General features: G+C 40.9%; 1 protein-coding gene across 1 annotated transcript; it reads left to right on the top strand.

Annotated features, from left to right (window-relative positions):
- Nucleotides 1-5,742: 5,742 nt before the first annotated feature.
- On the top strand, nucleotides 5,743-7,149 carry IQCF2 (IQ motif containing F2; the record flags this gene model as incomplete). Its single annotated transcript, XM_080813805.1, has 3 exons — nucleotides 5,743-5,760; nucleotides 5,938-6,021; nucleotides 6,766-7,149. The coding sequence occupies 3 exons, from the start codon at nucleotides 5,743-5,745 to the stop codon at nucleotides 7,147-7,149; spliced, it is 486 nt and encodes a 161-aa protein (XP_080669931.1).
- Nucleotides 7,150-13,389: the final 6,240 nt, after the last annotated feature.

The raw sequence follows: 13,389 nt of genomic DNA, 5'->3' as shown, positions 1-13,389 counted from the left end.
AAATTAACAAGTCAGGAAATGACAGATGCTGGAGAGGATGCAGAGAAAGGGGAACCCTCCTACATTGTTGGTGGGAATGCAAGCTGGTGCAACCACTCTGGAAAACAACATGGAGGTTCCTCAAAAAGTTGAAAATAGAGCTACCCTATGATCCAGCAATTGCACTACTGGGTATTTACCCTAAAGATACAAACATAGTGATCCGAAGGGGCATGTGCACCCGAATGTTTATAGCAGCAATGTCCACAATAGCCAAAGTATGGAAAGAACCTAGATGTCCATCAACAGATGAATAGATAAAGAAGATGTGGTATATATATACAATGGACTACTATGCAGCCATCCAAAGAAATGAAATCTTGCCATTTGCGACGACATGGGTAGAACTAGAGAGTATTAGGCTTAGCGAAATAAGTCAATTGGAGAAAGACAACTATCATATGATCTCCCTGAAATGAGGAAGTAGAGATGCAACATGGGGGTTTGGGGGGTAGGAAAAGAAAAAATGAAAGAAGATGGGATTGGGAGGGAGACAAACCTTAAGACTCAATCTCACAAAACAGGCTGAGGGTTGCTGGGGGGAGAGGGGTCGGGAGAGGGTGGTGGGGTTATGGACATTGGGGAGGGTATGTGCTATGGTGAGTGCTGTGAAATGTGTAAACCTGGCGATTCACAGACCCATACCCCTGGGGATAAAAATACATTATATATTTATAAAAAAATTTAAAAATTAAGTTTAAAAAATTTAGCAGAAGAAAAAAAATAAAATTAAAAAAATTAATTAACTGCAAGACTAAGGAATCATGGGGAGAAAGCCATGAATTCCATGCTTTGCTTTCTCCTCTGGAATTCCGCTGTTCTGCTTGGTAAGTGAACTTGGTCTTGGCTGGATTTCTTGTTGATCTTCTGGGGGAGGGGCCTGTTGTGGTGATTCTCAAGTGTCTTTGCCCGAGGCGGCGGAATTGCACTGCCCTTGCCAGGGGCTGGGCTAAGTAATCCACTCGGGTTCGCTTTCGGGAGCTTTTGTTCCCTGAACGCTTTCCGTAGAGTTCCGGAGGACGGGAATGAAAATGGCAGCCTCCCAATCTCTGGCCTGGAGGAGCCAAGAGCTCAGGGCCCCACTCCTCAGTGCACCCTCAGAGAAAAGCACTCAATCACTCCCGTCTCCCTGGCCTCCGGCCACACTCTGAGCTCACCCAGCCTGTGACCAACTGTCTCTGTCTCTGGCACACAGCTCTGCCTGGAGTCTCTGAACCCTGCAGATCCCTGAGCTCCCCCAGGGGGTGTCTCTGTGGATCTTGTGGGGACCCCCCTCACAGAGCAGTGGCCTGTGCCACAGATTACAGTTCAAGGTAACCCGAGTTGAGAGCTCACTCCTCGGCTCTGTCTTTGTAGCCAGCTTCCCCGCTCTAATACCTGCGAGCTTTGTGACACTCAGACACCCCAGATCCTTCTGTGACCCCACGGGACCCGGGGCCACACTGTCCCTGCATGGGCTTCACCCTGTTTGGTCTCTGGAGCGATGTCCCTCAGTGGAGCAGACTTTCAAAAGTCCTGATTTTGTGCTCCCTTGTTCAGCCGCTTGCCGGGAGCCGGCCCCTTCCCCCGAGGTCTATCTTCCTGTGGCTTTGGATTCACTTCTCCGCCAGTCCTACCTTTCAGAAAGTGGTCAATTTTCTGTTTCTAGAATTGTTGCTCTTCTCTTCGATCTCTTGTTGGATTTGTAGGTGTTCGCAATGGTTTGATAAGCTATCTAGCTGATTTCCTGCTACCTGATGTCGTCTCAGCCTGCTAGTTCTCCGCCATCTTGACTTCTCCCCCATAAGAGACTCTTAATGTCACAGAACAAACTGAGGAGGGCCGGGGGGGAGGGGGGTAGGGAGAGGGTGGTGGGGTTATGGACATTGGGGAGGATATGTGCTATGGTGAGTGCTATGAAGTGTGTAAACCTGGCAATTCACAGACCTGTACCCCTGGGGCTAATAATACGTTATATGTTTATAATTTTTTTTAAAAAAAATAATAAATAAATAAAAAATAAAAGCCTGCATAGCAAAGGAGACCATCAATAAAATGAAAAGGCGACCTACTGAATGGGAGAAAATAATTGCAAATCATATATCCGATAAGGGGTTAATATACAAAATATATAAAGAACACATACAACTCAATAGCAAAATAAAAACAAAAATAACAATCCTTAAAAATGGGTGGAAGATCTAACAGACATTTTTCCAAAGAACACATATATATGGCTAACAGATACATGAAAAGATGTTCAATATTATTAGTCATCAGGGAAATGCAAGTCAAAACCACAAGAAGAGTGGGTCCTAGGTGGCTCAGTTGGTTAAAGGTTGAACTCTGGTTTTGGCTCAAATCATGATCTCAGCGTCCTCCACAATGTAGAGTCTGCTTGTCCCTCTCCCTCTGCTCCTCTCCCAGCTTGCTTGCTCACTCTCTTTCTGGAATAAATAAATGAAATCACTTAAAAAAACACACAGTGAGGGCGCCTGGGTGGCTCAGTTGGTTAAGCAACTGCTTTCGGCTCAGGTCATGATCCCGGAGTCCCAGGATCGACTCCTGCATTGGTCTCCCAGCTCCATGGGGAGTCTGCTTCTCCCTCTGACTTTCTCCCCTCTCAGGATCTCTCTCACTGTCTCTATCTCAAATAAATAAATAAAATCTTAAAACACACACACAACACACACACACACAGTGAGATATAACCTCACACCTGTTAGAATGGCTATGATTTAAAAAAATAATAAGAAATAAGTTGGTGAGGATGCAGAGAAAAGGGAACCCTTGTGTACTATTGGTGACATGTAAATTGGTGCTGTCACTATGGAAAACAGTATGGAGTTTCCTTAAAAAATTAAAAATAGAACTATCATACTATCTAGCAATTCCACTTCTGGGTATTTATCTGAAGGAAACAAAAACACTAATTTGAAAAAATATATGCACCCCCATATTCATTGCAGCAATAGCCAAGATATGGAAACAACCTAAGTGTCCATCGACAGATGAATGGATAAAGAAATTGTGGTATATAGAATGGAATGTTACTCAACCATAAAATCAATGAAATCTTGCTATTTGCAACACCATTGATGAAATTCAAGGGCATTATACTAAGTAAAATAAGTCAGACAAAGAAAGAAAAATACCATATAATTTCTCTTATGTGGAATCTAAAACCAAAACCAAAACAAAACATAAGCTCATAGACACAGAGAACAGATTGATAGTTGCAAGAGGCAGGTGGGGGGAGGTAGAGAAGTGCATGTGTTTTGTTTTGTTTTTAGGGAAAAATAACTTACCATATGACCTAACGATTCCACTCCTAAGTATATACCCAAGAGAATTGAAAACATATGCCCATACAAAAATATATATCAATATTTATAACAATATTTTTCAAAATAGTCAAAAAGTAGAAATGACTCAAATGTCCATTAACTGATGAATGGACTAAAAAATGTAATATACACTGAAAAGAAATTTAAAAAAATAAAAATTTTTTGGGGCGCCTGGGTGGCTCAGGGGTTTAAGCCTCTGCCTTCAGCTCGGGTCATGATCTCAGGGTCCTGGGACCGAGCCCCGCATCAGGCTCTCTGCTCAGCAGGAGCCTGCTTCCCCTTCTCTCTGTCTGCCTAGCTCTGATTTCTCTCTGTCAAATAAATAAAATCTTTTAAAAAAAATAAAAAAAAAATAAAAATTTTTTAAAAAATGTGTATATGCAGGGATGCCTGGGTGGCTCAGTTGGTTAAGCAGCTGCCTTCGGCTCAGGTCATGATCTCAGCGTCCTGGGATCGAGTCCCACATCAGGCTCCTTGCTTGGCGGGGAGCCTGCTTCTCCCTCTGCCTCTGCCTACCACTCTGTCTGCCTGTTCTCGCTCTCTCTCTCTCTCTCTAACAAATAAATTAAAAAAAAAACTTTAAAAAAAATTTTTTAAAAATGTGTATATGCATGCAATGGAATATTATATGACCATGGAAAGGAATGAAATACTGACATGTTACAACATGAGTGGACCTTGAAAACACTATACTAAGCAAAAGAAGCCAGACAAGAAAGCCACTTATTGTGATTCAGATCATATGAAATATACAAAACAGGCAAATTTTTAAGGACATAAATTGGAACAGTGGTGTTCAGAGATTGGGTTAGGGAAGAATGGAGATTGACTGCTAATGGGTATGAGGCTTATTTTGGGGTTTATGAAAGTGTTCTCAAATCAGATAGTAGTGATAGTTGCACAACTTTGTGAATATACTAAAAACGACTGGATTGTAGAGTTTTAAATAGTGAGCTTTATAGAGTATAAATTATATCTTTTAAAAAAAAAGACTTACAGGGGTGCTTGGCTGGCTCAGTCAGTGGAGCATGTGACTCTCAATCTTGAGGTTGTGAGTTTGAGCCCCACGTTGGGTGCAGAGATTACTCAAAAATAAAATCTTCTAAAAAAAGACATTTATAGAGAAAAATTGTGAAACCTTCTAGAAAGACGTAAAAGAATTTTTTTAAGACAAAGAATTCTTAAGCAAAGAGAGGAATACCCATGGTCTTAGAAGAAACTCAGTATCAGAAGATAGCCTTTCTCCCCCAAATAAAAAATCCTAGAAGGACTTTTCAGGAAACTAACACTGACACTACGAAATGCTTGATGGAAATCTCAGTCCAATAGGCTTGAATATTTGTCACATTGGAAATACCTGAATTTGTAAAGTTTTTTTTTTTTTAGAGTTTGGATATGAATCTACCTGGTCTTGGGGACTTGTTTATGGTGGATCTTTAATAGCCTTCTCAATTTATCAAGTTTTACATATTTCTTCAATTAATTTAATTTACATTTTGTTAGGAAATCATATCCCCTTAGTTGTCAAATTTGTTACCATGATATTCTTATATTTATTTAAATCTCCTTGTGATTGTTTTTCCCTTTCTTGTTCCATTTTTTTCTCTTTCTCCATCACCCAAGTTCATGGAGCATTTATCTTTAATGCTGGTGTTTTCAAAAATACCACCTTTTGGGGGCGCCTGTGTGGCTCAGTGGGTTAGGGCCTCTGCCTTTGGCTCAGGTCATGATCCCAGGGTCCTGGGATCGAGCCCTGCATCAGGCTCTTCACTCAGTGGGGAGCCTGCTTCCCCCTCCCTCTCTGCCTACTTGTGATCTCTTTCTGTCAAATAAATAAATAAAATCTTTAAAAAAAAATACCACCTTTTGAATTTACTTTCCACCACCCATTTTTGTTTTCTATTTAATTTACATTTTTGTCTTTATTTTACCACTTTCTGGATTCATCTGTTCTCTCTCTTTCTAGTTTCCTATGGTGTATTGAGGCACTGAAACCTGAGTCAGGGGAAGACAGAAAATGCTAAGTCTGAGAAGACACTAGAGAGCTATTTGGAGATACACTGCTGTGGTCCCTCCTACTCTCCTGCATGACTGATAATGAGGAGGGATGTGGATGGGCCTCATTGGAGGAGATCCCTGGTTTCTCAAGTGCCCTATCTTTCCACTCTGAGCTCTGGTACATCTCTGACAAGAGGATAGTAGACAGGGAGTAAAAATCCCATGGAGCTTGTTCTGAGGAAGACTCAACTCTGTGGTAGATATCCTAATCCTTATGTCATAATGCAGTTGTGAACTCATAGCTGTCCCCCTCATTTTACTCATGCCAGACTTTGGGAAGTAGAGAAATCAAGGCTAATGAACCATCTAAAGACAAGCCATGGGGATCCGATTTTGTGTAAGAGACGTGGCCAGATTTACTAGGCAAGCTAGGAGTGGGTGGAAATCACCTGGGACTTCACAGGTCTTGGGAAAAGAAGGGATGCTGAAGAAGGGGGTATCTGAATACAGAGCCATAAAGAGTAAACAGCAGTCTTAACTCATCCATTCATTTCCCATTTAATTCTGATGACAGACTCAGGGCAATTTAGTTCTAATTGTAATTGAAGATGCTGATGAAGTAATTGAGTTGAAGAGGAAGAAGAAGCAGAACTTCGAGGTGGGTAAAATCTCCATGTAGTTAGGAGTTCCACACCGTCATGAGGGTGTGGAAATGTGCTTTTTATGGATCCAGAGTCTAAAACAATCAGGTGTCAACTCAACATTGGCTCATTTTTCCTCCACTCCCTTCTCTGCATGGACTCTCTGGGTCTCGGTTAGACTATGGCATGAAAAGTGAATGGAGAGAATGAAAGCCATCAGGGAACAAATGGACCTGGGAAGTGAGAATGTGAGGACTCTGAATTAGAGAGTATAATGTTCAAAATATGGGCTGGAGTAGAAAATGGGATGAGGGTGCTGAAAACCCACCACCGTATTGAAGTACATTGTTGGGGCAGTGAGAAATCAATCAATGATGGTTGGGACTAGAATTAGCAAAGAATACCAGGCAAAGGCATTATGAGGCCAAATCTCCCAAACCCAATAAGCAGTGAAGAGGTAGAGCATGACTAACAAGGTCCCTCATATCCCTAATGCACCCTTCTAGCTACTAATCGTTTTCCCTTTATCCATACACCTGTGAGACCATCAGGAGGATGCTGTGACTCTGAGAGCAGGGTGATCTGCCCATAGTGATGGAGGAGGGCTCGCCACCCAGGTCTTCTGGCTCCTAGGCAGTGTCCTAACTCCTCTAAACACTTCAAAGAAGCTATAATGGTTAGGAGAATCTGGGCCCCTTCCAGGAAGATCTTGGAAGTTGATGGCAGAAGTCCCCTGAGTGGTCTCTCTTATCTCCACCTAGAAAAGTTTAAAAAAAAAAACAAAAGCAGCCACAGAGATTCAGGCCTGGTGGCGTGGCACCCTGGTACGCCGGACATTGCTGCATGCAGCCCTCAGGGCCTGGATCATTCAGCGCTGGTGGAGGCAGACCTTGGGGAACCTGCTGCAGAAGAAGCGAAGGGAAGCCCTGGTTACCTACGCAAATACCGTGAGGGCAGTGGTCAAGATCCAGTCTTTGGTCCGTATGTGGCGTATCCACTGGCGATACTGTCAGGTGCTCAATGCCATCCGTGTCATCCAATGCCACTGGGAATGCCAAAACTGTTATACCTGTGCTCTCCTCCGGGGCCACTGTGTAGTCACAGCCACTCACCTACAGTTCCACATTGAGATCATCAACCCCTAAGGGCTGGCAAGAAGGGGCACTGGGTCTCCTGTCCCCAGTAAAGATCTAATCGGGTCTGGTATGTCTCATGTTCTCCCCCAGCTAATGGAAATGTTGGGTCTTAGGCCATGCTACCTCCTCTTCTTCCTGGGAAAGAACTTCAGTGAGGTTTTCTCCGGGTGCCCATGGACCCCATTCTGGACTCACGATGACCAGATGCTATTTACTCAATTGTTAAAACAGAAACTGGGTCCTAGACTATCCTGATAATATGACAGAGCCAGGAGTCTCAGTTCCCATTCCCAGTCCCATTCCTTTCTGCTCACGTGGGAATCTGAAAATAGCTGGGCTGCTTCTTCCTGAAGACTCTGAGTACCTCTGCATGTGAGAAGAGACCTGAGAGTGTTCTCTGTCTGCCTGGGGTTGAGGTTGGTGAGGATACCTCAGACAAGGTACTTTTGACAAGCCCCTAGAGAAAATGCCAACATTTGCCTGACTCTTTTGGAACACTGCAATGCAGCTCCAGGTGAAGGACAAGAGGCTGGTCTTAGTGATAGGTACAGCTGGGCAGGCTGATGAGCTGGTATGACCCTGGGGGTTAATGGAAAACAGGAGTTCATGGTACTCCAACTCTATCTCCACAATATCCTTACCCGAATCCTTTTCCCTAAGGGCTGAGATACAAACAGAGCTCCCTCTGATATTATCCCATCCCTACTCTGATCTCCATTTTTGGTGATTTTACCATTGGCCAGATGGTCCTATCAATCTCCTTGCCTCTAATTATTTTTGCTCCCATCCTCAACCACTCACTCCCATAGTCATATAAAGCAACATGATTCAATAGAACTTTCTGTGATGATAGAAGTGCTGTATCTGTGCAGCCCAATGTGGTAGTCACCAGCCACATATGGTTGTGAAGCCCTTGATATGTGCCTGGTGCAACTTTAAAGAATTCAATCTTTAATTTAATCTAAGTTTAAATGAGCACATGTGGATAATGGCTATTCCATTGGACAGTGTGTCTATAGACCTCACCAGTATGAGTAATTCTTCTCTGGCCCAAATTGCTTTTTCTGGTGTCCCATTTTCTGATTACTTTATTCTATCCTTCCAGTTAACCTTTTAAATACACCCAATAGAATGTTTCTTCAGGTGAGAAGGTCTTCTAATCTACTGACCCTACCTTTTTAGTTTTTACAGCCATCATCCCCGTCATGTGCTTGCATCTTTCTTTACCCAGTTCAGACTCTATGGATAATCATTGTAATCTCTGCCCTGCACAACTTGATTCCTCTTAGTGCTCTCTGTGCAAACAGCGTGTGGGGTGAACTCACCATCTACTTGCTCTGTGCCTATAGAAACGTGAGCATGACTGGAGCAAAACAACCCTGAGGCGTGGTATCATTTTATATTCATGACTGCACATCTCTACTGGACAAATTTCCTGATACATTTCTCTGATATGCTTGCATTTCCATTTTCTGAGTTGAATATCCATATCACCTCCTTTCCAAATGTCCAATTCTACTTTTCCTACCCTTAAACTTGATTATGCCACCACACACTTAACTGAAGAAATGGGAACAGACTGGACCTCCATCTTCATACCACCATATTATCCATCCCAGCTCCATCTGGACCATAATTGTTGCCTTCCCTTCAGCTGAAATAAATGGTCTTTGATCCCATCAAAGCTCAACCCCTCCACTACCCTGTTACCATGTCAAGGTATTTTATCCTGCATCCAAACCCCACTATCTAAATTATCAGTGTCTACCTCTTCCATCCTTAACAAATATGCTCTTGATCAATTTCTGTTCGGATTTTTGCTTCTCTTCATAGCAAAACATGTTGCTATTTCCACTTCTCTTCCTGACATTTTCTCTTCAACCCTTTCCAGTCAGTCTCTATCACTCTCACTCCACAGGGACTGCACCGATCAACATTATCAATATTCCAGCTGGCCAAATCCAATGATTATTTCTCTGTTTTTACCTTATGCATCCTCTCTACATCAGGCTACAAAGTTAACTACTTCTTCCTTATTAGAATACATACTTTTGTAAAAAGGCAAACAACAAAAATCTTACCATTTAATCCATAAATACTTTAATATATATTTAATAAATGAGAACTTTGTAAAAAAAATAATAACCTCACTATTACTTCTTTCAACATTCACACTAATACCTTAATACTGTAGACTATGCATATGCACCCAATAACTGAGCTTCAAAATACATAAAGCATAATTCCCCTGTGCCCCATTGTAATCAACCATTACTCCACCACCTGACCCTAACAACCACAGATCTGTACTCTGTCTCTATTATTTTACCTTTTCCAGAATTTCATATAGAATGAATAATAATAGTTTGTTGCCTTTTGAAACTGGTTTCTTTTACTTAGCATAATGCATTTGAGAATTCTATATGGTGTTTTAAGTATTCATTTTTTTTATTGCTGGGTAACAATCCACTGTATGGATGTTAAAAGGACATCATTGCCTAGGTATAGTATTCTTGGTTGACAGTTGAAGGATCTTGGAGTTATTTGCAGTTTTTGGTGATTACAAATGAATCTGCTATGTATACATGTTGTGTGAATCTAAGTTTTGCTCTTTTTTTGGTTAAAAACCTGATATAAGAGCTTCTCATTCTGGCACAAGGTGATGTCAACTCCCTTTTCCCTTCTCCTCCCCTCTAAATACAAACTAAATAGTCTGAAAATAATTCAATAGACAATCATAAAAGGACTCTAAATGTGGAAAGAAGAAAGTGGGGATAAGCTAGAAACCTCAAGATTTTAAAATGTACACCATGATGAATTCCCTCAGTTATCTTTTTGTCTACCATATATCTCAGACTAGACACCGGAAATATCTGCAATCAAGAACCACTAACAGGTATAGGGAAAACAAAACAAAAACAAGAAAACCCTGCTCTCTATGGCCAAAGGAAGGGTAGCCCAGAAGAAACTATGCAGGGAGACCCATACATCATAGCAATGACAGGCTAAACTGACTGCAGTAATGACACTAGTACCCAGATGGGTCAATCCATCCCATGCTCTATACCCACTGATAGCAGCAGGCATGATCTGCCTGTAGCAGTGGAACCCAGGCTTATCTACCCTCTCCACAACCCACATTAGCCAGCAGCAGTGCCCAAGTTGTCTTCAGAAGCAGTAGCAGCAGAACCCACCAATTTATCATCTGCTGGTGGAAGCAGGGCTTATTTACCTTCCTGATGAAAGAAACTGAAGAAGAGACAAATAAATGGAAACCTATGTCCTGTTCATGGTAAAGAAGAGTTAATATTGTTAAAATGTCCACACTACACAAAGTGATCTATAGATTCAATGCAATCCCTATCATAATTCCAATGGGATTTTTCTCAGAAATAGAAAATACAATCTAAAATTTGTATCTAGGGGCGCCTGGGTGGCTCAGTGGGTTAAAGCCGCTGCCTTCGGCTCAGGTCATGATCCCGGCGTCCTGGGATCGATCCCGGCGTCCTGGGATCGAGCCCCGCATCGGGCTCTCTGCCCAGCAGGGAGCCTGCTTCCTCCCTTCTCTCTCTGCCTGCCTCTCTGCCTACTTGTGATCTGTCTGTCAAATAAATAAATAAAATCTTAAAAAAAAAATTTGTATCTAGCCATGAACAATTGTGAATAGCCAATGTAATCTTGAGAAAAAACAAAGCAAAACTGGAGGCATCATATTTCCTGATTTCAACTCATATTACAAAACAGTAGTTCTCAGAAAAATATGATACTGAGATAAAAACAGACACATAGACTGATGGGACAGAATAAAGAGCCCAGTAATAAACCCACACATGTATGGTCAATGTTTGACAAGGGAGCCAGGAATACACAATAGGTAAAGAATGGTGTCTTCAATAAATGATAGGAAAACTCTAGATACCCACATGCAAAAGAATGAAATTGGACTTTCATCTTATACCATATACAAAAATAAACTCAAAATGGATTAAAGACCTAAACATAAGACCTGAAACTGTAAACTTCAAGAAGGAAGCATAGGAGGAAAAACTGCTTGACATTGGTATTGGCAATGATTGGAAACAATTGAGAAGAATTGGCTTTAAGTGGTTGGTAGAATTCACCCATCAAGGGGTGCCTGGGTGGCTCAGTGGGTTAAAGCCTCTGCCTTCAGCTCGGGTCATGATCCCAGAGTCCTAGGATCAAGCCCCGCATCTGGGCTCTCTGCTCGGCAGGGAGCCTGCTTCTCTTCCTCTCTCTGCCTGCCTCTCTGCCTACTTGTGGTCTCTGTCTGTCAAATAAATAAATAAATAATCTTTAAAAAAAAAAAGAGAAAAAAGAAAAAAGAATTCACCCATCAAATGTATGGTTTCATCAAGTATATGGTTTTGGCTTTTCTATTTTGGGAGATTTTTTAAAATTACTGCTTCAATCTCACTCATTATTGATCTGTTGAGATTTTCTATTTCATCATGATTCAGTCATAGTAGGTTGTATGTTTCTAGGAACTTACCCATTTCTACAAGGCTATCCAACCGTTTGTGTATAGCTGTTTATAGTAATCTCTTACAATCCTCTGGTTTTCTGTAGTATCAGTTGTAATATACACTCTTTTATAATTTTATTTATTTGAAGCCTCTCTTTTTCTTGGTTAGTCTAGCTAAAGGTATGTCAAAATTGTTTATCTTAAAAAAAAATAACTCTGGGTTAATTGATTTTTTTTCTATTATCATACTATTCTCTATTTCATTTATTTCTGCTCTAATATTTTTTCTCTCTTTGGCCTTTGTTTTTCTTTTTCTAGTTCTTTAAGGTATAAAGGTAGGTTGTTTATTTGAGAGCTTTCTTTTTTTCTTAATGTAGACATTCCACTATAAACTTCCCTCTTAGAACAGGTTTTGCAGCATCCCATAAATTTGGGTATGTTGTATTTTCATTTTTATTTGTCTCAAGATACTTTGATTTCCATTTTTATTTCTTTGGTCCATTGATTGTTCAGTAGCATGTTGTTTAATTTCCAATACTTGTGAAATTTTCAATTTCTTCTTTTTATTGATTTCTAGCATCATGCCATTGTGATCAGAAAAGATACTTTGTATGGCCTCAATCTTCTTAAAATTTCCAAGACTTTTTTTGAGACCTAACATATGATCTATCCTGGAGAATGTTCCATGTGTGCTTGAGAAGAATGTTATTCTGGTGTCATTGGATGGAATGTTGTGGATATATCTATTAAGTCCCTTTAGTTTATAGTATTATTCAAGTCCATTATTTCCTTATTGGTTTTCTGTCTAGATGATTTATATGTTGTTCAAAATGGGTTTTGAAGTCCTCTACTTTTATTGTATTGCTATCTGATTCTCCCTTCACTTCTGTTAAGATTTGCTCTAGAGGCACCTGGATGGCTCAGGTCATGATCCTGTGGTCCTGGGGTCAAGCCCCATATTGGGCTCCCTGCTCAGTGGGAGCCTGCTTCTCTTTCTCCTCTCCACTTGTGCTCCCTCTCACTATCTCTGTCACTATCTGTCTCTCTCAAATAAATAAAATCTTAAAAAAAAAAAAAACAATTTTGCTCTGAATATTTAGGTGCTCTGGCACATATCTATTTACAAATGTTATAACCTCTTGATGAATTGACTCCTTTACCTCTATATAGTGACCTTTAACATGTGACTGATTTTTTTAAGTAGTCTCCACAACTAGACATGGAGCTCAACATGAGACATGGAGCCTCAACGTAGGGTTTGAACTCATGACCCTGAGATCAAGACCTGAGCTGAGATCAAGAGTCAGACACCTAACTGACTGAGCCACCTAGGCATCTCACTTGTGATTGATTTTGAATAAAAGTCTATTTTCTCTGATTTAAAAAAAAATAGCCCTGTTAGATTTTTTGGGGTTATCATTTGCATGGACTATCTTTTTGTATCTCTTCACTTTCAGCCTGTATGTGTTCTTAAAGCTTAAGTGAGTCTCTTGTAGGCAGGTTATTGTTTTTTTTTTTAATTTTTTTTATTTTAATAAACATATAATGTATTTTTATCCCCAGGGGTACAGGTCTGTGAATCGTCTGGTTTACACATTTCACAGCACTCATCATAGCACATACCCTCCCCAATGTCCATTTCCCCACCACCCTCTCCCATCCCCCTTCCCCCCCGCAACCCTCAGTCTGTTTCTTGAGATTGAGTCTTTTATGGTTTGTCTCCCTCCCAATCCCATCTTTTCATTTTTTCTTTTCCTACCTCCCCC

This window comes from Martes martes (assembly GCF_963455335.1).
Source record: "Martes martes genome assembly, chromosome: 1".
NCBI lineage: Eukaryota > Metazoa > Chordata > Mammalia > Carnivora > Mustelidae > Martes > Martes martes.
The sequence above is the reverse complement of the archived record's forward strand: the minus strand, read 5'-3'. Positions and strand labels throughout refer to the sequence as shown.